At 51.6% G+C, this 26,007-nt stretch overlaps 1 protein-coding gene across 4 annotated transcripts in view; it reads left to right on the forward strand.

Annotated features, from left to right (window-relative positions):
- PPP3CA (protein phosphatase 3 catalytic subunit alpha) overlaps nucleotides 1–26,007 on the forward strand; it is a 1,568,629-nt gene that overhangs the window by 1,012,229 nt on the left and 530,393 nt on the right. For all 4 annotated transcript variants that reach the window (XM_069630708.1, XM_069630707.1, XM_069630705.1 and 1 more), the window contains exon 7: nucleotides 24,751–24,828. In XM_069630708.1, the coding sequence (XP_069486809.1) occupies nucleotides 24,751–24,828 (78 nt within the window). The remainder of the gene's footprint in view (nucleotides 1–24,750; nucleotides 24,829–26,007) is intronic.

Below are 26,007 nucleotides of genomic sequence, written 5' to 3' on the forward strand. Positions count from 1 at the left end.
CTCCATGATCGCCAGGGCATCCGAGCTTTTCCAACTCTGCCCTGAGGAGAAGAAAAAGGAAGGATTCCTTTATCAACGGCACGAGGCCAAGAGGAAGATGGTCCTTGCGGTGCCTCTACTGGACGACATTTGGGATGAGGGCCTCACCCTCCTCAAGAACCCTTCCACGACGCCAGCTAGAAGAGACCGGTACGAGAAGAAGTACCGGGTCCCGGACGCGGCCCCCCTGTGCCTCCGGGCGCAGCCTACCCCGGACTCCGTCGTCTCCGCGGCGGCCAGGAAGAAAGTGGGGGGGGGGTGCGGCCTCCACATCGACTTCCCCACCGGACGGCGAGGGAAAGAAATTGGACGCTATGGGACGTAGGGTCATCTCGTCTGCAGCAACGACGATTAAAGCGGCCAACGCCTTGGCTATCGTGGCCCGCTACGACAGGGAGCTATGGTACAAACTGGCTTCCCTGCTGGACTTCCTACCAGACGACAAGAGGGCGGATGCCCTGGAGATCCTACAGGAAGGTGAGGTGGCGTCGGACCACGCCATCACTATTGCGACGGATATCGCCGACACTGGGTTTCGCCAGTTGGGCAACGGCGTGTGCCTTAGGCGGCGTGGATGGCTCAAGGCTACGGACTTCCGTCAAGACGTACAGACCAGAGTCCTGGACATGCCGTTCGATGGGAACAACCTGTTTGGGAAAACAGTGGACGATTCCCTTCAGGCCATTAAAGCGGACATGGAGACGGCCCGGGCCCTTGGGGTTCTACAGCAACGACGGACGCCCTTTCGGAGCAGCGGAGGCAAGGGCGCCTCCAAAGGTTCTGGCGGCGGTTTCCCCACCTACCGTCAAGCGGCCCGCTCGTCGTCTCAGGAGGCCTACAGAGGACGAGGCAAGTCTGGCGGACCCCGCCGTCGTAGCCAAGGAGGTCAAGGCGGCAAAGCCTTGTCGAAGCAGGATTGAACCGGCCGTGGGGTCGGGCCCCCACCGAAGCACCCCGGTGGGAGGCCGGCTGGCGAGCTTCGTCAGCGTGTGGGAGTCCATCTCCACCGACCGTTGGGTGCTGGACGCCTTAGCCCGGGGCCACGCGCTCGAGTTTCAAAGAAGGTGCCCGCGCGTCCCCCCCGTGGCCAGGAAAGAGCTTCACGTCCCTCAGCTTCTCCTGGAGGTAAAGGCGATGCTCAGGAAGGGCGCCATCGAACTCGTCCCAAAGAGGCTTCGGGGCTCCGGAGTTTACTCGAGATACTTCCTCGTGAAGAAGAAGATGGGAGGATGGCGCCCCATCCTAGACCTGCGACGTCTGAACAAGTTCATCAAGGCGCAGAAGTTCTGGATGGTCACCCTCCAGCACGTCCTGGGTCAGCTGGAGGAAGGAGACTTCCTGTCGTAGTTGGATTTGGAGGATGCCTACTTCCATATTCCCATCCTAAAGGGGCACAGAAAATTCCTCAGGTTTGTGGTCCAGGGGCGTCACTACCAGTTCAAAGCCCTCCCCTTCGGACTACAGTCGGCACCCAGGGTATTTACCAAGTGCCTTGCACCGGTGGCGGCGCAGCTGCTCCGCGAGGGGATCCACGTCTACCCCTACCTAGACGACTGGCTCATCCGAGCCAAGACGAGGGAGCTCGCCGTGGAGCACACGGCAAGGACCGTCCAACTTCTCACGGACCTGGGATTCTCCGTGAACTACGCCAAGTCCCACCTGGTGCCCGCGCAAAACGCACTGTTTCTGGGAGCGAAGCTCGACACAGTGTCCCTTCTGGCCTCCCCGTCGGAGGAAAGGACCAGGTCCATCCTGGGCAAGGTACAGCGGATGTTGGTTTCCGACGCGGCCAAGGTGAGGTCCATCAAGTCCCTCCGGAATGATGTCTTCTTGCATCTACCTCATTCCCATGTGCAGGCTCCGGATGCTTCGAGGAGCGGATCACACTCGACGAGAGTTTCCGCCGAGCGGTCCGGTGGTGGGGCACCCGCGCGCATCTGACGGCGGGCATGGACTTCCAGACCCCAGACCACCAGGTGACAGTGACCACGGATGCCTCCCTGGAAGGGTGGGGAGCACACACCGAAAATCTGCACGCGAGAGGCCTTTGGCTCCCGACGGAGAAGTCCCTCCATATAAACGTCCTGGAGCTCCGTGCAGTGTTCTGGGCCCTCAGGTCCTTCCGTCCGTCCCTCAAGGGCAAGGTGGTGAGGATCTTCACCGACAACACCACCACCATGTTTTACATCAGGAAACAGGGCGGAACCAGGTCCCCAGCACTGTCCAAGGAGGCGCAGGACCTGTGGCATTGGGCCGTCGCCCAAAGGATATTTCTGGTGCCGTTTCATCTGGCAGGGATAAAAAAACGCAATCGCCGACTCACTCAGCAGGGAGCTGCGCTCGTGCCACGAGTGGGAACTACGGCAGGATCTAGTGGATCGCCTCTTCCGACGGTGGGGCACACCCCAGATCGACCTGTTCGCGACGGCGACGAACTCCAAGTGCCGGAGGTTCGCCAGCAGGTTTCCCCAGGCGAGGAGCATGGGCGATGCTTTCTCGTTCCCCTGGGAGGGCCTGTTCCTCTACGCGTTCCCTCCTTTGCCACTGCTAATCCGGCTCGTCAACCAGCTCAAGAGGTCACGGTGCAGGATGATCCTCGTCGCACCTGCGTGGCCGAGGCAGATATGGTTCCCGGACCTTCTGGACTTATCAGCGCCCCCGCCAATCAGGTTGCCGGTGGACGAGGATCTCATCTCTCCAGGGAAGGAGGCGCCATCCTCCAACCACGACCCGAAATCGCTGAACTTGCAGGCCTGGCTCCTGCAGCGCTAGAGTTTGGAGGATACGACATACCGGCCGACTGCAGAGAGGTTCTTGCAAAGGCCAGGGCGTCCTCGACTCTTAAATGCTACGGACACAAATGGAAGAGGTTCTCTGTCTGGTGCCACGCACAGAAGATTAACCCTCTACGGATTACGGCTCCCCAGGTACTGCCGTACCTGCTGACGCTGGCCAAAGCTGGACTGGCACATGCGTCCATCAAGATTCATCTTGCTGCGATCTCCCGATACACCAGAACCACGGGCCGGACGTCCTTGTGGTCTCATCGTCTGGTGAAAGAGTTCATGAAGGGACTGTTCAGATCGTTCCCGCCGGTGAAGGCTCCGGCCCCGGCGTGGGAGCTCAACGTGGTGCTGACCAAGCTCATGGGACCTCCGTTCGAGCCTCTGCACTCGGCCCCGTTGAAGTTTCTGTCGTGGAAAACAGCGTTTCTTGTGGCCATCACCTCCGCACGACGGGTGGGAGAGATTCAGGCCCTTTTCTGCAAGGCCCCGTTCTTGACTTTTCACGACACGAGGGTAGTGCTCAGGACGCACCCCTCCTTCATGCCCAAGGTACCGTCGGACTTCCATCTCAACGAACCCTTGGTGTTGCCTGTGTTCTTCCTGTCGCCTTCGTCGCCGGCTGAGAGGACTTTGCACTCGCTGGATGTGGCTAGAGCGCTGAAGTTCTACGTGGACCGCACAAAGTGTTTTCGGAAGACGTCACAACTCTTTGTGAATTTTGGACCTGTCAATCAGGGGAAGGCTCTCTCGAAGGCTTCCATTTCCAGATGGCTCTCCGGCTGTATCATGTACTGTCATCGGTTGGCAAACCGACCGCTGCCTGGCCGTCCGAGAGCCCATTCCACCAGAGCGATCGCAGCCACCACGGCGTTCATTTCTGGTGTGCCCCTGCTGGACATATGCAGGGCTGCTACATGGAGGTCGACGCACACCTTCACGAAATTCTACTGCGTCGATCGGGATTCCAGGGAGGAGTCCAGGGTCGGCCAAGCAGTGCTGCGCAACCTGTTCGCCTGAGGTGAGCCTGGTGAGGAGGTAAGATGCTTAATGTTGGGTTTGATGTAATGCTTAATGTTGAGCCTTTTTCACCTCCCGTGGTTGTGCATGTGTGTACTGCTATGTATTCTTTATTCATGAGCATGTGAATCCATGCCAGACCCCATGCTGGAGAAGGAACAAGTTACTTACCTGTAACTGTTGTTCTCCAGCTTGGGTCTGGCATGGATTCACATGCGAACCCTCCCGCCTACCCCTCTGCGGCTCTTCACTTGGTCATACTGCCACTTCACGTGCTTCCAAATCTGAAGATGGCTGCCAGAGGCAGTGCTTAGGTAGAGGGCAGTCATTGGCTGTGGTCAGTATGACGCAGAGACCAGTGATTGGTTATTACTACGAAAGACAGATCAGAAACGAAACTGATACTGGTTTTTTCTTTACCGAGGATTCCCAGCCTGACGACGGGGAATATTCATGAGCATGTGAATCCATGCCAGACCCATGCTGGAGAACAACAGTTACAGGTAAGTAACTTGTTCCTTACTGCTTCCAGCATTGAGCTCGGCAAGGGATCCCCCACCAACACCGCGTTAATTACCCACACCATATATGGGACCAGCGTGGATCTAAACCGCTTATAAAATAATATTGAGAACCCATCACTCCCTGGGGCTGTGCCAGACTTTGGCCCTTTAATAGACTGGACGACCTCCTCCGAGATTGGCTCTCCCAGCCGGGCCGGTTTTCCCCTGTTGTACCACTGGTAAGGCCAGGGCGTCCAAGAACTTAGCTATTTGCCCCTAGTCACCTTCAAATTCTAATGTATAGATCCCTTCATAGAACCTGGCAAATTTCTTACCCACCCCCTCAGGGTGGTGCACTGCCACCTCATCCTCTCCCCAGCTTCTTTTGCCGCTCCTCCCGCAGTCTCCATGCACGTATTTTATGCGCTCATGGTATTTTTGCTTTAGGAAAAGTAATTTCTTTTATGTGTCCTGAACTAGGATCGCCTTGAGCTTAGCCCTATGGAGCCTCAACTCTGCTGCGCTGGACGGTATGAGGCACGTTCCCCCCCCCCCCCCCCCCCAGGTCCACCCAGCTGTAGGTCTCAGATCTTATGCCTTAGTTCACCCTCCTCTTTCTCCTTTTCATTTTTTGGGAGCCTATTCTAATAAGCACCCCCTGAATCGTGGCCTCAAATCCCTCCCAAAGAGTTTGCACCCCCACCTGGTCCTGGTTGATGTTCCCGAATCTCATGGAGGCGGACCTGCCCATGGTATGCCCCGCACTCTCTCATCTCTTGCGGTCCCTCATTGGGTCCTGGACCATATTAAAATCTCCCCCAACCACCAGGCGGCCTTCCACAAACGTCATCAGTTCAACCTTGACCCCTTAAAGTCTGCGTGCCCCGTGTTGGGGGTGTATATCGGGCACAGGGTAATCCTTTCACCTTTCAGGCTTCCCTTGATGAACGCATAGCGCCGGCCCGAGTCCCTTTGTGTCCTGTCCAACACCAGACCCAGGTGAGCTGACACATTCGCCACCCTGCCTTTTTTTCTCCGTACCTGAGGCTGTGAGCACCTCCCCAGCCTGTCTTGCCCCAAATCTAGGTTCTTCACCCCTCTGCCAGTGTGTCTCCTGAACCATGAGAATGTCCAGTTTGGCCCGTTTAAATTCCTGTAGGTTCAAGAGGCAGCCAATAACCAGCTCATCTATAGACATATCTTACCATTTCTTCCATTTCAGCTATCCCTCCCCTTGGGAAATCATACCACTTTGAGATAGAACCCGTGCCCCACGAGGATCTGTCCCCTGAACCACTGAAAAAATGTCAAACCACTTAAACTCCCTCTGGGCGGACCCCAAATTGCCCCCTCCCACCCCTAATCCGACCCAACACCCGCACAGCTACGAGTCAGAATAGGATCACCAGAAGGTCCTATGTCAACAGAACTCTCTCAAACCACCCCGTATTGTTACTGAGTCCCCCTCTACCCCCCCACCAGCGGTCTTACAACACCATCACCCGAGTTAACAGAGCATTCATTTAGCCCATCTTAATCCTCTCTGCGCCTCCCCCTCGCAATCCCCCTCAAAACCAGCCCACCGTCAGCCCTCGCTTTCAACAGCAACATTTACCAGCCTCATCCCGCTCTTATGGCAAGGTCATGGCCCCGAAGGGCCCCTCAGTGGGGTATTGAGCTTTTATACTTGCAGGCCCCTGCCATCTTGTGTATTTCTAGAGCCTGTATGCAAAGCCTCTGATCCAGCGGTCTGTCCCGTAGCTGATGTCCGTAGCCGGGGGTCCCCCATGAGTTCATCTGAAGCTCTATGTAGATCGTCCCCCATCGCCAGCTGGTAGTCCTGGCTGTTGTATTCAAAGTTCAGAGAAATTGACTCCCCAGGGGTAGCGCACACCTTTTTCCGTCAGCCACTTGGTGAGATGGCTGCACATCCTTCTCGTGAGCGTGAGAGCCGACAGGACCTGGAAGATGGTCACCCGGGCTTCCCCGTAGTTGATTGGGCCCACACTCCGTGTCTGCTCCAAAATCCTTATTCTTTATTCATAATAGTGAAAGCGTGCCAGCACCGAGCGCGGCCCCCTTGAGCCTCCTCCCGCTCTATGCGCCTGGTCAATGGTAGGTTTGTCCATGGCCTCTCCGAAGAGTGTGTATACCACTGCCCTGATGGCCCCTTCTGATCTCACCCTCAGTCTCCCACTCCTTTTCCGGGAAGCCAAAGAAGCACAGATTGTTTCCGCGTTCCCTATTCTCAACTTTGTCCAGTTTGAGTGTGGTCGCTGTTCAGTCCTTGAATTCTATCCTATGGTCCATTTCATCTAACCTCTGGTCTAGGGCTGATCTGATAACCCTGATCTCCTCCATTAGGGCCACAACGTTGGATTTTGTGGCCGTCGGATCCCCTTCCATGCCTGTCACCGAGGGGGACAGGGCCTGCTTCCGCCTGATCCCCACCTGTGAATTGAAACCTCTGTAGCGAGTCTCTCCAGCTCATGGGCCGGGGCGGGGGGTAGATCGGGCTCTATGGGGACGGCCCCCAATTACCTTTCGGGCTATCCTAATGCTCCTTGTGTCAGGTTCCAGATCAGCCTCCTGCTGGGGGAGACTGGAATGGTGGCCTGGCCTCGGTGCTTCCGCTCCCACCTCACCACGACCCAGCTGTCCCTTTCAGGTCCGGGCTCAGGCACATCCCCCGGGTACTGTACACTCCTAAACCTTTACAATGGGCTCCCTCCACCTCTTGCCTCCTCCTGTGCTGGCTGGGTGTGCCGCCAAGACTGCAGCACACATCACTCCACCCCGCTGGCTCACTCTTCATGCCACCTCCTCAGCCGTCAACTCGGGTGATGTGGGACACCCCCCTCCCTGTAGTGGGGCATTGTCTGTACCCAGGGCTAGTGCCCAAGACACTGGCCGGACTATGGGGTCATCGCACTTGTCCACCCCTTTGCCTTTACTTCCCACCAGTCCCAGGTGCACCCTGCTCCTTTTCTCTGACCACCTGCAGGCGGAGAGGCTTCCCCTTCCTCAAGGCCTCTCCTCAGTCCTTTCATGATGGGGATCCTGTTGTGGGTTTGGGGTCCCCAGTCTGGGTCACCACTGGTGCTTCCACTATGTGCCCTTCAACATGCGGGACCTCCACAATCACTCGCTCCCTGAGTGGTGCCTCACCTTGCTTTCTGGGGCCGCCCGGCTGGATGGTCTCTGTCCCTTCACACTCTGGGCCTCCAGTCCTGTATTTCTCCTCAGGACATCTGCTCCCTTCTGCGGCTGCGCCTCCCTTGTCACTGGAGTGTCTTGACTGAATCGTTGGGGCCGCTCCTGCTCCTCCAAGCTAGCCACATCCTGGGCTGCCTGGGGGGGGGGGTGCTGGGCTGCTGATCTGGAAGGAGTGTCGTTGGTGTGTGTGTGTGTGTGTGTGTGTGTGGGGGGGGTGCAGCACCTCCCAACTCCACTGGGCCCCAGCCCTCTCACTCATGGACCGTCGCAGCCCGGGCCTCCTGTGTGCTCACGCAGCTCATTGCTGCGGGCTGGGGAACCTTGTCCCTCCTTCCTCAGCTGCTGGTACGGTTATCTCAGCCTCCCGGGCTCGGATCTGAAACAAAGTTGGAGCAGAGGCACCGGCACCTTCTTGTTCTGAGGGGCACCCTGTTTTCCGCCTCCTGGGGGCGCGGGTCAGAACCCCTTTTCGTCGCTTGGGCCCTGCAGAACAGAAGGATTAAGCGTCCTTCATGGGCTCCCTGTTGGCCACCCTCTATATATTACTAGACTTTTAATACATTTCTAAATGTCCACACACACACACCATCAGTGACCAGAGTCAGTAGTAAACCTGTGCTGAATATTTCTCTAGAAGTTCTATTACACATGCACTGTTAACTTCTATGAACTTAATTTCTTGCCATAGGCTGAAAGTTGATGGCTACGAGCAGTAGCATGTGTTGTCAATTTGTTCTAATAAGGGCCACAACAATTGCAGTTTCAAGTTGCTATTGCAGTGCAATCCAGTCTGTTCACCCAACCTTCTTGCTCTTTCCCAAGGCAGCTCTCCTGTTTCCAGCCCAGGAACAGAGCGCTTCACATCAGTGCAATTATGGCCACAACAATCCACTCCAGTTGGTCATATAGAACTGGAACTCCATGCAATTTAAAAGCACTGTCTTAAGTATGAATATTGTCCACCTGAATTCTATGACAAGACCGGAGGCGAGCATTATGCTTATTCTTCTTTAATTACTGCTAACCACAGCTTTTAAAATCTTCTTTTGTTTTCATCTATAACTTTTTTTTTTTTTTTTTTATAACAAAGAAAAAGGAAATATGAAAACATCAACTTTCCAAAACTTCACAAACTACTCTTCCCATGAGGCTTCTCTGTCTAGTAGTCCCCAGCCTCTCTTTCAATGTCCAATCAGTCCATCTTCCTCACTATAAACCCCTGAAACTCTGGGTCCCCTCCTCTTCTTTTTTGCTGCGGAGCCACAGATAAGTACACGCAGGAATTGTCATAATGCTATTGTTTCTGCATTGACATAGAACGCGCGCATTAATGTCATGGCGCCGTAGCGTTCGTGCGTTTTTTAGGTTTAACTGACGAGACGCGAATTCGCGTTCGTTTTGCCCCAAGGTGTTTCCTTAACCGAGCGGCCGCCTGCCGAGCCCGCGAGTGATCTACCACTCGCTTCAGGGCGCAGGCAGCGGCCGCACGGCATCGCGTATTCGGGTGGTTGGGTTCGCACAGTAGGCGAAGCAAGCCCAACCAACCTTAGAAACAAACGCGGAGCGCGCACGCGCAGAAAGCAAATTCGCGCTCAGAAATTTCCGAAGCGAACGGCAGACCCTTTCCCACACTCGTTTCCTATCCCAGATATACGCGAATTCGCTATTTAACTAGCGTTTCGCCTGGGACCAGCAGAGGCATTTCTCATCTGAAGTAATCAAAAAAAAAAAAAAAAAAAGGGAGAAGCATTTATTTTACCCTTCGGCAGACCCTTAGTGTCTTTACCTGGGAAGGCTGAGTGTCTCACCCACGAGCCTTCGTCGCAGCACATACAATCCCATGGCTTATAACATGGAGAAGGAAGCTTGGAGTGAGGGGAGTGAAGGAGGTCTGGAAGAAGGTATGGAGGATGACATTGACCTTTCCCAGAGCTTCAAAAGAGTTCTGGGCGACTCATTGGTGCAAGCCGTAGCACTGGGAGTTAAACCTCTGCAAGACAGGCTATCAGTCCTGGAAGATATACTGGGCAAGAAGGCTGGCACGCTCGATGATCCCGGAGAAGGGACCTCCACACAAGATCCTCTGCGAAAAGGTGAGAAGGGGAAGAAAGTGGCCCGGAAGAGAAAATTCTCTTCTACTCCCCCGGGCGAAAGTACAGGGAAGAACATTTCCCTAGAGGTGGCTGATGCCTTCCACAGGCTTAAAAGTGCCTTCCTTACGAAGACAGCCCTGCCCAACCTCGTACCCCCTACCCCAGGGGCGAAAAATATAGGGGACGCCTATTCGTCATCCTCGGAGTTCTCAGATCAAGAACAGCCAGAGGAGGATGTGCGCAGCATAGGCAGAGCGAGCGTGGTCTCGCAAAAGAGCGTGCACGAACCCAAAGCCAACAGTGTGGAGGCCCTTCCGGATGAGGAAGACATATCGGATATGTTCGACCCCGATACCATAAGGCACCCCAGATCGACAGACTGGACACCTTCTCCACGCGTAGCCCTATATATGTCCCACAAGATGAGGAAGCCTATGGAAAAGGACATTAGGTTCAGGCTCAAAGCAGAATGTCCAAGGCCAGAGCTAAGCGGCAAAGTGGCAGATACGCCGGAGCTCGATACAAAAATGTTGACCTTCATCACTAAAGCAGGAAAGGATACTAGGAAAGGCATGGACAGAGCGTGGAGAACATGTCAAGATAAACTGCTCGACATTGCTGGCCCTATAGCCAAAATAATGGATCTGGCCGAGAGAGCCAGAGATACGGGTGAACCAGTCGACCCGTCTGTTTTAGCGAGCTGGGCTCAGAGAGCAGTCTGCATGCTGGGCAACGCAAATTGCGCCATATCTTCAGAGCGCCGCAGGTCAGCTTTATTGAAGATCGATAACAAGCTGGGGGACTTAGCCTCCTATGAAGCGGGGGAAAGCGCCCAAGGCCTCCTTTTCGGGGATACATTCGTCAAGGAGATGAATAGGTTCGTTGGAACATACACAGCGCTGGAAAAAGCGCAGGCCTCCATCAGGAAGGTATTCCCGGGGAGAGTTTTTTCAGGGGCCGGTCGATATAGAGGCCGCTCGACCGGCCGCTTCAATCATAGAAGAGCACAAGGCCCCAGAGCCCAATATTGGGAGACCCGGCAGCAAGACGCTTTCTTCCCGAACAGAGGCCGAGGCTCGCGAGGGCGCCGAGGGCGCGGATTCTACCGACATCAAAACAATAACTCAGGTGAGAGAACACGCAATGACCTACCCCCCAGTAGGGGGCAGGACAGCGCTTTATTTGCACAGCTGGCGCGAGCTATCATCAGACGCGTGGGTCAATCAGACAGTACAAGGCTTTGTACTAGATTTTCTAGATCATCCAGTTCAGAGTCAGGCCCCTCTCAGAATTCAGATGACCCAAGTGGAAGAATCTCTTTAGACGCAGAGATTCAGACCTTAGCGCAAAAAGACGCGATAGAGAGAGCGATAGGGAGCGATCCTTCCTTCCTGAGCAATATTTTCCTAGTGCACCGCAAGGACAAAGTTCGTCCAGTAATCAATCTGAAGGAGCTCAACAGCTGGCTAGTTTACAAACACTTCAAGATGGAGGGGATCCATCTGCTAGGAGATCTGCTCAGGAAGGGGGACTGGCTTGCGCGCCTAGATCTAAAAGACGCTTATCTTACCGTGCCCATAGCGGCACCATTTCGACGCTTCCTAAGATTCAGATGGAGAGGCGAACTCTGGCAATTCAAATGCCTGCCATTCGGCCTAGAATCCGCCCCATGGGCTTTCACCAAGCTTATGAGGCCCGTAGCAACAGCACTCAGAGAACAAGGGTGCCGGATGATTGTATATTTAGACGACATTCTGTTCATGGCCGAAGACAAAGACCGTTTAAAGCAACAGATCCTCTGGGCAATAGAGCTGATCTCCAATCTGGGATTCCTAGTAAACAGGAGCAAGTCGGAGCTAACGCCCACCAGACGTCTAGAATTCTTAGGCTTCACCATAGATACGAAGAAAGCTACGTTAGAGTTGCCGACTCAGAAGATGAAAGCTATCAAGAAGGATCTGAAAGCAGCGCTCAAAAGGCCGCTGATTTCGCTTCGTTACCTAGCCAGGATAGTGGGGCTGCTTGCAGCCTCCATTCAGGCAGTTTTTCCCGGCCCATTACATTATCGGGCCCTTCAGAGGTTAAAGATCAAATACTTGAGGAAAGGCTGGAGATACCATCGGCTAGTCCCCCTAGACGAAGAAAGCAAGGCCGAGCTAAACTGGTGGTTACACAATATGGAAGCCTGGAACGGCAGAGCTATTTTCGGCGACGTGCCAGAGCTAATCATAGAGTCAGACGCCAGCAGGTCTGGCTGGGGAGCGAGATGTGGTACGCTAGAAACAGGGGGAAAATGGTCAGCAGGAGAATTAGAACTACATATCAATTGTCTAGAGCTTCTAGCAGGGTCTTTCGCAGTAAAAGCCTTTACCAGAGACAGAGCGCACTGCAGCATTCTCCTCAGAATGGACAACATATCTGCAGTGAGGTATATCAACAAACTAGGGGGCACCAAATCCAAAATGTTAGCGGAATTAGCGAAGAATTTCTGGCACGAATGCCTGCAGAGACATATCGCAGTGACGGCGGAATATCTACCAGGGGCCCTGAATGCAGTGGCAGACTGGAACTCGCGTCACCTAGTGGACTACAGCGATTGGAGACTACACAGGGACGTCTTCAAGAAACTGGAAGCGAAATGGGGCCCCCTACACATGGACCTGTTCGCCTCGAGACTGAACTCTCAGCTACCGAATTACTTCAGCTGGAGACTAGACCCGGAAGCCCAGGGCACCGATGCATTTCTGCACCACTGGGGGTCTCAGAGACATTATGCGTTTCCCCCCTTCGCGATGCTGGCGAGGGTACTAGCAAAAGTGCGCAGGGACAAAGCCCAGATAGTGATAGTGACGCCAGAGTGGAAGTCACAAGCCTGGTTTCCAGTTCTGATGGAACTTTCTACGGATTTTCCACAGAGGATTGCATGCAGACCAGACTTGCTAGTGGATCCGGCAGGAGTTCCCCATCCTCTGATAGAGGATCGATCTTTATATCTGATAGCGTGCAGAATTTCAGGCACAGATGGCGATTGCCGGGACTTTCGGAAGACGCTACAAGACTTATCAATATGTCATGGGCTCCATCTACAATCAGGAGCTATAATTCCGCATGGCAAGCCTGGGACTTATGGTGCAGGAGGAGGAGTATATCTCCCATTTCAGCACCTGTAGTACAAGTAGTGAATTTCCTAGCCACCCCTCCTGTAGCAGGTAGAGCTTTCAGGACAGTAGGGGTTTATAGATCTGCAATTTCGGCAGGGCACGAGCTAGTGGACGGCGCTCCGGTGGGGGAACACCCAGCAATATCCAGATTACTGAAGGGCGTGAAGATGCCCAAGCCACCCGGAGCAAAGTATTCATCACTGTGGGATGTACAGAAGGTGATACAGCTGTTTCAGATATGGCCGGATAATAATTTTTTATCAGGAAAACAGCTCTCGGGCAAACTGGCTACGCTTCTTTGCTTAGTTTCTTGCAGAAGAGTTTCAGATGTCAAAGAGCTGGAGATAGATAGGAAAATGTATTACCCAGAGGGGATAGCGTTTACCATAGCGCAGCGTACCAAGTCAAATTCTAAAGTGATATCATATCCATATTGGCCAAATAATGAGAAATTGTGCGTAGCGAATTGCATTAAGCGTTATGAAGCAGCGACAGCAGACGTTAGACCGCATGGAGTGAAGCAATTGCTTATAGCGCGTATAAAGCCATACAAAGCAGTCAAATCAGCTACTATAGCCAGATGGGTGAAAGAGATAATGGAACTAGCGGGCATAGACACGTCTAAATTTGGAGCTCATTCTACCAGAGGAGCGATGGCTTCACGAGCTTTTGCAGTCGGAGTTCCACTGCAGGAGATCATGAAAGCAGCAGACTGGTCAAGCGAATCAATCTTTAAGACTTTTTATTTCAAACCAGTATCCAATATAGCTGCTGCTGTGGTGGAAAGCTTTGAACAAGCATAATGCTCGCCTCCGGTCTTGTCATAGAATAAAGATTGCCCATGCGACTAGCGCAGGAAGTCTTGATTCTATTAAAGACACGGAGGCGAGCATTATCCCACCCTATGAAATACAGTGTTATGTTACGTTGTGATCTGTATTGATTGAAATAGATTATGTATAAGTTTCATTATGACATAAGATGACTGTATTTCCCTTCCCTAACAAGTGTTTTTCTTTTTGCATAGGAGAAGAGCAAAAGAATAGCAGAGATTAGAGTATGGAAGGAGTCAGTTCAGCGAATTTAGAGTACAGCCAGTTGTTAAAAAAAAAAAAAAAAAAAAGACCTTTCGGCTGGAGTTTTGAGAATTTGATTGGAGTTGGACTTTGTTCAGTTATTGGATACGCCGCAAAAGAAGAGGAAGGGACCCAGAGTTTCAGGGGTTTATAGTGAGGAAGATGGACTGATTGGACATTGAAAGAGAGGCTGGGGACTACTAGACAGAGAAGCCTCATGGGAAGAGTAGTTTGTGAAGTTTTGGAAAGTTGATGTTTTCATATTTCCTTTTTCTTTGTTATAAAAAAAAAAAAAAAAAAGTTATAGATGAAAACAAAAGAAGATTTTAAAAGCTGTGGTTAGCAGTAATTAAAGAAGAATAAGCATAATGCTCGCCTCCGTGTCTTTAATAGAATCAAGACTTCCTGCGCTAGTCGCATGGGCAATCTTTATTATTGACTGACATGCAGCTAAATATGACAAAATGCTCACTTTAAATAATCTACTACTTTTGAAAACAGCATTGCCAGATTAGGATACTGGGACATTATGGTATGTGCTGCTCGTCTGAAGCAGTTATTTAAGCTACAACACTACCATTACCAGCTGTCCCGGTCTTGTACATGTACTGTGAAGGCATCATGAAGTGGATGCAGACAACAGGTTCAAGTTTGGTTCTCAAAACTTTTATTAAGTCAAAAGGCAGGATGGAGTAAGGCCTAACTTGCCCTGTGCTAAGGTGGGATTTCTCTGCCTAAAGTAAACTAAGTATAGTCTGTGTCAAGAAGTCCAAATCAATTGTCTGTCTATGTCCAAAACCTATACTTGCCCTCACAACTAACTATATACAATGTTTAGGGATGTCGGTATCAAAATGAATAGTGTTTGAAATAAAGTTCAGAGCTTCTTCCATCTCTTGGCTGGTTATCGTTTTCCTGTTTCCCTAGTTCAAAATCGTTTACAAGGTATCAGGGATCCCTTCCCCAAGCATTCAAATCTTTCAGCTTTTCAGAAACGCCCAATCTTCCAGCTTTTCAAAAACTTAACACATTTCCTTGGGACACTTCCCAGCTCTTGACATCAGTACTTTTTACTAGTTCACATAGGCAGTTCCGTTTCTTGACTCCAAAATCACATAAGAGGATGTTGCAAAACAGCTTTCTTATGGATACTTTCCTTGCCTTTTCCATAAAGGGGACACTCGGTCTAGATGCAGTTGTCGGACCACAGGGTCCACCCGTTAAAGGTCACGCAACTGATCCTTCTTGACTGCTTTCCATCAACAATTGGCCACTGCTTTCATTTGACAGTGAGGCTTGGTTTATTCACGAGTGTGTCACACTTCTGACACTGTACCGTGGCTTGGTGGGCCACCGTCTGCTTTGTTACACTTTTCTGTATTGTTCTGGCTCTTGTCATTACAGGATTCCTCTTAATCTGCAGTTCCTTGAACTCTTTTAGCTTTGGCCATTGCTTGGTTCCTCATAGTGCAATTGAATGACTGATTACACTTTCTTATAGCTCTCGCCATTGTAGGTTTCCTCCTAACATGCAGTTCTTGGAGCTCCTTTGGCTGTGGCTAGTATTTGCTTTCTCATATCATACCCTTGTTGGTATTCTTTAGACTTTGTCTAAACTTGTCTCCGATAATGCAGTTTGTGGCCTTTGCTACATTCACCACCCTTCTTTCACTCCACTCTAGTGCTGAAAACTTGCTTTTACTCTGTGCGACATTCACAAGTGCTTATAATAACTTTCAGTTCATTCGGTATGCAAAAGTACTTGTTTCAGAAAGGTTCCAATGGCTCTTGCCAATACTTATTTCACACAGTTTGCAAAGTTAGCATTATTTTCAACACCACGGTTTTTCATTCAGATCAATATTCACAAGTACTTGCTGTTACTCTACAGCTTTAAAGACCCCCCTCCTCCCCTTGACTGTGGGCAATGCTTTTCAATATCTTATATTCATTTGCAAAAAGTATTTCTTTCTTGATACAGAGTTTGGTATTCAAAAGGTAACAATGTTACAAGTTCCCGGAGTGCCCCAGTAGAGTGCTACCCAGGTTTACACTCTCCAGTTGCACACGGCAGCTACCTTCTGTTTGTTGTCCTTCACGACAGGATTCTTAACGCTCCTCATTCTGGCTTCCATGAGCTTTGCCTTTCCTTCCCGGCAGCCACAGAGGGCACCGTTTGCTCTATTACCCCGCGCAAGCTGGGGTTCTTGGGTGTAACAGCTCCTGCTGCGTGTACCCGATAAGGACAATAGCAGGACTTCCAGACACTCTCTGGACGGCCTCAGCATCTCTTCTCTCCTGCGTGGCACGGCTCCTGTTTTTCCAGCTCCCTTATCTGCAGCCCGTTCCTCTTTGCTCTATGCAGCGAGAGCTTTTAAATCTGTTAGGAATGTAAGTGACCTCGGATGTGGGTCATTAAATCCAATTGCCTGACTATGGGGAAACCCATTAGGTAGATTTGCCTGGTTGTTCCACCTGTATACCTCCATAGCACTCTGTGTCAGTACCAGAGTGGTGCTTGTGGATTTCTGAGCTAATAAAGGAAGTATGTATAACTGTGTTGTCTCCTTCTCGTCTTAGCACCTGACTGATGTGTCTATATTAACAATAGGAGGCTGGTATTTGTCCGTATTAACAAAAGAAGGCTCATATGTGTTTATCTCAACCAAGCGGATGTGTCTTCCTAGTTGGTCTCTTCATCGTCCCAGTTTTGAGGTGGTGTTTCTGGTGGACAGTTTGGAAGGAAGAAAAGGGGAAACGCCTGAGGGATAGAGGATTTGTTATGAAAAGGGAATCTGGATACCATGTCTCATCGAAGTACGTCCTCTTCCCCACTCACCACATTGCCTACAGCCGGGTGTTCCTCCCTTGCATATCCACCCCTAGGATCCAAAAGCGATGGCCTTTCCCTGGCCACCTGAGAGGAGGATACAGGGGTAAAAGTGAGGACGACCTAAGGTTCCTCCCAGTACTTCAAGAGGAACAAATGAGAATGCTGGCTACAATTTGGACTAAATTCTTGGTCCTGGCGACGGCAGTGGTTGAAATAACCTGTTCACGCTAAAACAACTTTACATTAAATGGTATTTAATCCTTACATAATTGAAATGTGCTATGTGAGGAGCACTAGAATTCTGTATCATTTGTAGCTCATAGCTCGTGGAGCCAAGTCGTTCACCTAGTCACGTACTTAGTTCTGTATTGGAACATTTTCTCTGACAATATTTCAGGGCCCCCTTCCGAAGAGCTTGAGATCAGACTGCCCTGGGCAGGTGTAATACACTACACGCATCCGTCACACTTTCACATTGAGGTTTACATTGTATGATATTATGTAAGTATTTATTTTTGAGCATCTTTAATGACTTTACTGGTTTGTGTGTCGATGGTTTCTCTATGGCAACAGTAATTACCATGTAAAATAAGCCATCAGTGAGGTATGTGCTGAGTTGTTTTTTTAATAGAAGAATATGTACAGGAATGTTTGCAATCATCAGATCAAGCAATGATGAATGTTCAGTTCTCCATCATGGGGTCTGGCATGGATTCACATGCTCATGAATATTCCCCGTCGTCAGGCTGGGAATCCTCGGTAAAGAAAAAATCAGTATCAGTTTCGTTTCTGATCTGTCTTTCTTAGTAGTAACCAATCACTGATCTCTGGGTCATACTGCCCCCAGCCAATGACTGCCCTCTCCCTAAGCCCCGCCTCTGGCAGCCATCCTCAGATTTTTACCGGACGCTCAAGTGGTGGGAGTCCTCGTGTTTAGCTCTCGAGTTTTTTACTGCGTTTTCACGCTTTTTCAGGAGATTTTCTCATTTTTCGGTTTAATCGAGCCTCAAGCTCCACCGTTCTACTTCCGATAACGGGGACCCGTTTTGGAATTCTTCTACGCCCCTCCAGGGTGAAGATTTCGTCGAGTTTAAGATCTGCAGCCTACCTCAACGGACATGGCCCAGGACAAGGGGAGCTCGACGCCCAGATCCAAGCTGTTCAGGAACTGCCCTGGATGCGGATTATATAACGTTTTCAAGGAGGACGAGCATTCGCGATGTCTCTACTGCCTCCATGGGGACAAGACGCACGTGGAGAAGGACTGTGCGTTCTGCAAGAACCTTTCGGAATGGACCAAACAAGATCGTCGTTCCCGCCTCGCCACCTGGCCGGAGAAGGGCACAGCAAGTGAGAAGGCGAAGAAGAAGTCTGAGCGGGCTTCTAAGTCCTTTGAGGGCTCCCCGGCGACGGGGGCCCAACAGAAGGCCAAGCACCGCGAGTCCGTGGGCTCCGGGAGCGCCGAAAGGTCGGGCTCTTCGGTTGCCAAGCAGGGCACTACTTCCCCGGCACGTTTGACCCATGAGCCAGCACTCTGGTTCGGGGAAGAGGAAGTCCGAGAACCCGGGTAGGCCGCTGGAGCGGACCCAGTCGATCTCGAAGGGGGAGCGAGGCGTTGACCCTCCCTGCAAGGCGAAGGCCCAGGACGCACCTAAGGTGGTGAGGGCCTTGATCCACCCGGCTAAGGCCTCTACCGAAGTGGTCTCTGCGACCCTGGCGGAGCCGGCTGAGACTACGCCAATGGAAACGGCCTCTGGGCCCAGAGTATCCCTGCTGCCGCGGAGGGAATCCTTTTTCCAGCCCACCGCTAAGACTCCCACGGAGCCCCCGGCTGAAAAAGATGAAAAAGAGGGGGGGCGGTGGCCGTTACAGACTCAGAATCAGCCTCTGAGGAGGAACTGGTGGAGACCGAGAGGGGCCTCAAAGAAAGGTCCATAGGCCTCAACGAGAGGTTCATAAACCTCAACGAGAGGTTCGAGAAGGTTCGATCCCAGGGGACAGTCCCTGCTGACATGATCGAAGATAGCGATGAGGACGACGAACAGGGCCCAGTGGAGCGGCCATCCCGTCCGTCGCAGCCATTGCCCGAGCCCCAGGATAGCTCGGCGGCCATTTTGTTGGCAATCCAATCCTTATGTACCGAGATAAGGACGAGATTACCACGGACCCCGACGGAGGATCCAGAACCAGGCCCGTCGGGAAACCCTCCGAACAAGCGGAGGAGAGTCCACCCCTCTCCGCCCTTCGTGCCCGCGAGGCCGGTCGCCCCCTCACCCCCCTCGCCGGGAGAGGATACGGATACGGGTACAGACGGCGGCGATGATGACACAGCAGACATCCCGTCGTCACACATCCCCCCCCCCCCCACTCGCCCCCCCGTGGCCGTCCCCAGCTGACGAGGTTGGCTCTTTCCACGCCATGATAACCAGGGCATCCGAGCTCTTCCAGCTATGCCCTGAAGAACAGAAAAAGGAGGGGTTTCTGTACCAACGACGAGAGGCTAAGAGGAAAACGGTCATCGCGGTGCCTTTACTTGACGACATCTGGCACGAGGGGCTTGCTGTCCTCAAGAACCCTGCCACGACACCCGCCAAGAGGGACAGGTACGAGAAGAAGTACCGAATCCCCGATGCTGCCCCCTTGTGCCTCAGGGCCCAGCCCACGCCGGACTCGGTCGTCTCGGCAGCGGCTAAGAAGAAGGCAGCAGGCGCGGCGGCTTCAACTTCCACTTCCCCGCCGGACAGCGAGGGTAAGAAGTTGGACTCTATGGGACGACGATTAAGGCGGCCAATGCCTTAGCGATCGTGGCCCGCTACGACAGGGAGCTCTGGTTCAAGGTAGCTCCCCTGCTAGATTTCCTGCCTGATGACAAAAGGGCGGAGGCCCTAGAAATTCTGCAGGAGGGTGAGGTGGCGTCGGATCACGCCATTACGGTGGCAACGGACATTGCCGATACCGGATTTCGCCAACTGGGCAACGGAGTTTGCCTCCGGCGACGAGGATTGCTCAAGGCTACAGACTTTCGCTAGGACGTCCAGACCAGAGTGTTGGACATGCCGTTCGACGGCAACAACCTCTTTGGTAAGACAGTGGATGAGTCTCTACAGGCCATCAAGACCGACTCGGAGACGGCCCGGGCCCTTGGGGTACTTCAGCAGCGACGGCCCTTTCGGAGCTCTGGGGGCAGACAGGGTGCCTCCAAAGGATCCAACGGTGGCTCCTCCACCTACCGCCAGGCGGCCTGCTCCTCTTCCCAGGAGGCCTACAGAGGTTGCGGCAAGCAAGGGGGTTCCCGCCGTTGTCGCCAAGGAGACAAGGCCGCTTCCAAGCAAGACTAACCCGACCGGGTGGTTGGGCCCCCACCGAAGCACCCCAGTGGGAGGCCGACTGACTAAGTTCGTCAGGGTGTGGGAGTCCATCTCCACCGATCATTGGGTGTTGGACATCCTGGCCAACGGGCACTCGCTAAGTGCCCTCGCATTCCTCCCGTGGCCAGGAAGGAGAATCCCGTCCCTCAACTGCTGTTGGAGGTAAAGGTGATGCTCAAGAAAGGTGCCATCGAGCTCGTCCCCAGGAGGCTCTGGGGCTCCGGAGTATACTCAAGGTACTTCCTCGTATGGAAGAAGACAGGCGGTTGGCGCCCCATCCTAGACCTGCGTCGGTTAAACAAATACATCAAGGTGCAGAAATTTATGATGGTCACCCTCCAGCATGTACTGGGACAGCTGGAGGAAGGTGACTTCCTATCGTCGCTGGACCTGGAGGATGCTTACTTCCACATCCCCATTCTAAAAAGGCACAGGAAGTTCCTCTGGTTTGTGGTTCAAGGACACCACTACCAATTCAGAGCCCTACCGTTCGGATTAAAGTCGGCACCCAGGGTTTTCACCAAGTGCCAGGCACCAGTGGCGGCGCGGCTGCGCCTGCAGCGGATCCACGTCTACCCCTACCTGCACAACTGGCTAATACGGGCAAGGTCAAGGGAACTCGCCGTCGATCATACGGCGAGGACCGTCCGGTTGCTCACGGAGCTGGGGTTCTCCATCAACTACCCCAAATCCCACCTGGTTCCGTCGCAAGTAGCACTGTTTTTGGGGGCGAAGCTCGATACAGTGGAGCAATTGGCCTCCCCTTCAGAGGAGAGGACCAAAACCATCCTGGGCAAGGTACGGCGACTGTTAGCCACGGACGTGGCCAGGGTGAGGTCCATCAAGTCCCTTCTCGGGATGATGTCCTCATGCATATATCTTGTACCCCTTTGCAGACTTCGGATGCGTCCGCTACAGGAGTTCGTCGCCCGCTGGTTTCAGGCGAGGGGCTGCTTCGAGGACAGGATCCCCCTCGACGAGGAGTTCTGTCGGGTGATCCTATGGTGGGGCACCCGGGCTCACCTCACGACGGGCACGGACTTTCAAACCCTGGCGTTTCAGGAGACTGTGACTACGGACGCCTCTCTGGAGGGTTGTGGGGGCCCACACCGGAGATCTCCACGCAAGAGGCCTTTGGCTCCCGGAGGAGAGGTCTCCTCACATCAACATCTTGGAGCTCCGTGCAGCGTTCTGGTCGCTCACGTCGTTCCTCCCGTCCCTCAAGGACAAAGTGGTGAGGATCTTCACTGACAACACCACCACGATGTTCTACATACGGAAGCAGGGAGGCACCAGATCCCCAGCCCTATCCAAGGAGGCCCAGGATCTGTGGCACTAGGCCGTCACCCAGGGGATGTTTCTGGTTCCCTTCCACTTGGCAGGAATAAAAAACACCATCGCCGACTCACTCAGCAGGGAGCTGCGCTCGTGCCACGAGTGGGAACTGCGCCAGGATCAAGTGGATCGACTCTTCCAATGATGGGGCAAACCCCAGATCGACCTGTTCGCGACTGCGAAGAACTCCAAGTGCCAGAGGTTCGCCAGCAGGTTCCCACAGCCGAGGAGCATGGGCGATGCTTTCTCGTTCCCTTGGGACGGCCTGTTTCTACACGCGTTCCCTCCATTGCCGTTGATGCTCCGCCTCATCAGACAGCTCAAGAAGTCCAGGAGGTGCAGGATGATCCTCGTCGCACCGGCGTGGCCGAGGCAGGTCTGGTTCCCGGACCTTCTGGACTTGTCAACGTCCCCGCCAGTCAGGCTGCCGGCGGACGCGGATCTTCTCTCCAGAGAAGGAGCCATTCTACACCACGACCCACAGTCACTGAACTTGCAGGCCTGGCTCCTGCAGCGCTAGAGTTTGGAGGGTACGATATCCCGGCTGATTGCAGAGAGGTTCTTGCAAAGGCTAGGGCGTCCTCAACTCTCAAGTGTTATGGTCATAAATGGAAGAGGTTCTGTGTCTGGTGCCGTGCACAGAAGATTAACCCTCTGCGGATTACGGCCCCTCAAGTGCTGCCGTACTTACTGTCGCTGGCCAAAGCTGGACTGGCTCACGCCTCCATAAAAATACATCTGGTTGCCATTTCCCGATATACCAGGACTACGGGACGGGCGTCCTTGTGGTCTCATCGCCTGATAAAGGAATTTATGAAGGGACTATTCTGTTCATTCCCGCCGGTGAAGGCTCCTGCCCCGGCGTGGGGACTTAATGTGGTGCTGACCAGGCTCATGGGAGCCCCATTCGAGCCTATGCATTTGGCGCCCTTGAAGTTCCTGTCATGGAAGACAGCGTTCCTCGTGGCCATCACCTCTGCACGGAGAGTGGGAGAGATTCAGGCCCCATCTTGCAAGCCTCCATACTTGACTTTTCATGACACAAGGGTAGTGCTTAGGACGCACCTCTCCTTCATGCCCAAGGTGCCGTCGGACTTCCACCTCAATGAGCCCTTGGTGTTACCAGTTTTCTTCCCGTCGCCTTTGACGGCGGCCGAGAGGACTTAGCTAGAGCGCTGAAGTTCTATGTGGACCGCACAAAGAGTTTTCGGAAGACGTTACAGCTATTCGTGCACTTTGGGTCTGTGAATCAAGGGAAGGCTCTCTCGAAGACTTCCATTTCCAGATGGCTCTCCGGCTGCATCATGCATTGTCACCGGTTGGCAAACCGACTGCTGCCCGGCCGTCCGAGAGCCCATTCGACCAGAGCGATCGCTGCTACCACGGCGTTCCTGTCTGGCGTGCCCCTGCTGGACATCTGCAGGGCTTCCACGTGGAGGTCGACGCACACCTTCACAAGATTCTACTGCGTCGATCGGGACTCCAGGGTCGGCCAAGCAGTGCTGCGCAACCTGTTCGCTTAAGGTGAGCCTGGTGAGGAGGTAAGAGATGCTTAATGTTGAGTTGTTGTATTGCTTAATGTTGAGCCTGTTGCCACCTCCCGTGGTTGTGCATGTGTATACTGCTATGTATTCTTTTATTCATGAGCATGTGAATCCATGCCAGACCCCATGCTGGAGAAGGAACAAGTTACTTACCTGTAACTGTTGTTCTCCAGCATGGGTCTGGCATGGATTCACATGCAAACCCTCTCACCTACCCCTCTGCGGCTCTTCACTTGGTCATACTGCCACCAGGCGTGCTACCAAATCTGAGGATGGCTGACAGAGGCGGGACTTAGGGAGAGGGCCGTCATTGGCTGGGGGCAGTATGACCCAGAGATCAGTGATTGGTTACTACTAAGAAAGACAGATCAGAAACGAAACTGATACTGATTTTTTTCTTTACCGAGGATTCCCAGCCTGATGACGGGGAATATTCATGAGCATGTGAATCCATGCCAGACCCATGCTGGAGAACAACAGTTACATTTAAGTAACTTGTTCCTTTCTTTAAACGTTTGTAATGAATGAAACTGATAGGACATATTTATCATTGGGCTGTTTGACAAATTAATGATTACATAGAGTGTACTACACGAGCAGTGAGCATGAATGACTAAATATTTATCACAGAGGAGTCTTCTTTTTTCTCCTGGTGCCAGCCCAGCCACCTCATCTAAAAACTCTGATACCATTGGAATGAGGAAACAGGAACAGGGATACAATAACAAATAGGTTACACAAAGGGCCGTTTTAAGAATGTGCAGGGGAACAACATGTGAAATCTAATTCTGCAGCAGAAAAGGCATTTCTGAAATTGGGCATAGACACGGTCTCCCACAAGGGACAACTTCCCGTGATGCCCTCTGATGACAGGTCACTTTAAAGTTTGCTCCCTGCTTCATGTCTTACTCATGCTGCCCTCTGAAAATCTAAACGTTGGCAGCAACAACACACTCACACAATTAAGAGTTTGGTGTGCAACTAACTCAGGTCTGTAAAGAACGGAGGGAGCATCGAACGCCTGTTATTACTACCAGCAAGCTTCTTAGTGTCTGATCTTTGGGGTACGAGTGAGGAGGATCCTTGAGTAGATGAGGCATGGGCAGAATAGTGTCTGAACATGTCGGATAATGATATGTCATATGTTCTTTACAAACCAGACAACATTTCTGCACTATCGATTTGTTGCCTTTCCATTTGTACTTTTTTGCCTGACGAGCTTGCATACAATATTCCTATTTGGACGTTTTCTTTTTTATGTGATCCATCGTGGGCTAGGGTGAGGAGGAACATGATACATTTAAAAAACCTTTTGACTCAATACAACAATGAAGAACACTACAAAAATGTACTGTTCATTTTTAACATTTATGTACTGTATAGGTTTCTGTTAGATGTAGTAGAGACCATTAAAGAGCATTTTGAAAAATATTGTATTGGTACTACTGCTTTTAATAAGTGGCCCGCTCAAATAATTTGTCAAAACTCAAAATAGCAACCAGGGTTTTCTTATTTAACCTTTTGTTATATTTAGTAACCATGAACCCTCATGTTGTCCTGCTCTCCAATGCCAAATTCATATTTGACTTGAAAACATTGATTGTTTGATTGTTTTGAACGCAACCTTTTCGTTTTTGTTATCTCTTTATAGTCTTTAGTGCGAACTTCCGTAACAGCTGAATATTGAAACCTTGTTTGTGACTGATGGACTGTTCTGGATTCAAATGGAGAACTATAGTGCTTAAAATCTTAAGCAATATGTTTTTCTTTTTCTCTTAGTTACCCGGCAGTGTGTGAATTCCTACAGCACAATAACTTGTTATCGATACTTCGAGCACATGAAGCCCAGGATGCTGGGTAGGTCCTACTGTATAGGTTTATCATTTTGTAACAGTATTACTCCAGAAAAAACATTGTACTATAACTTACAGTATTGAGAAATCCATGTGTCTCAATCCAAAAGGAAATATGTCCACATTAGTTACAGATTTTGTCTTACAACATATTATTTAATATCCAATTTCCTAAACTTCACATGTTAATGCAATCCAAGTTTGAAATGCTACAGGTTGGTTCATTGCACACAATTATTTGCAAGTCAAGATTCTGACAATTACATAGGAAAAGTGTTTTGTAAAAATTACTCTCTCGAATTAATTCATAATTTTACAAGGAAATCTCGATCCTCCCACAAAAGTATAATTCCTTTTCTCTGTGATTTAATGTCTATTTTTCATATTACCAATGTTGGCAGGAACCTGTGCAGGAAGCTTGAATGCAATAAATAGCAGTCTTTCATAGCTCATTGCACTGTTGGACTGGCCCACTGATTCTGTACAAACATCTATCCCTTTTACTGTCAGTGTGCAGACACTTCAGTTAAGAGAAAAGCCATTCATAAGTGGCCATGTTTCAGCCTTTGGCATTTACATGGCTGCCATTCAGGTTATTATTGTCTTCAATGTGACATATATTATTCATCCCAACTGGAGCAGTTGGATGGGTTTCACCAAAGACATCACACCACATTACCTTGTGACCTGCTCTCAATCATTCACAGCTGGTTGGTAGCAAGGAGGACTGGTAAGCTTCTCTAATACAAGCTGTCCGTTTTTGTGCTAGGCTCCCAGCATGAACATTCCATTGCACACCTCCAAGTTTCTTTCTACCTTCATATGCTGGTAGCTGTGACAGTCCCATTTGCCAAGCAACCGTAAGGAAACTCTGGTCTGGTGACTCCCACAAGTTTGATGTGCTACCTGGAGCAGGTATATTTAAGGGGTGGAGGTGGGGCGCTCCCTCCTCACTTCCAAGCCTCTTGTGCCTTATGAGAATATAAAAACAAACAAAACACTTGGTAGTTCCAAATTAGGAGCGGGATAGCCCTCACTCGATCCAACTGTCTTAACTAATTTCCACCCCTTCTGTTTGCTCCCCTTCTTGTCTAAACTACTCGAACTGTTGGTTGCACCCCTACTCTCCTTTTCCTGAATCCTCTAATATCTCAACCCTGCACAGGCTGGTTTTAGACCTGGC

This window comes from Ambystoma mexicanum, chromosome 6q (assembly GCF_040938575.1).
Source record: "Ambystoma mexicanum isolate Mex_15411 chromosome 6q, UKY_AmexF1_1, whole genome shotgun sequence".
NCBI lineage: Eukaryota > Metazoa > Chordata > Amphibia > Caudata > Ambystomatidae > Ambystoma > Ambystoma mexicanum.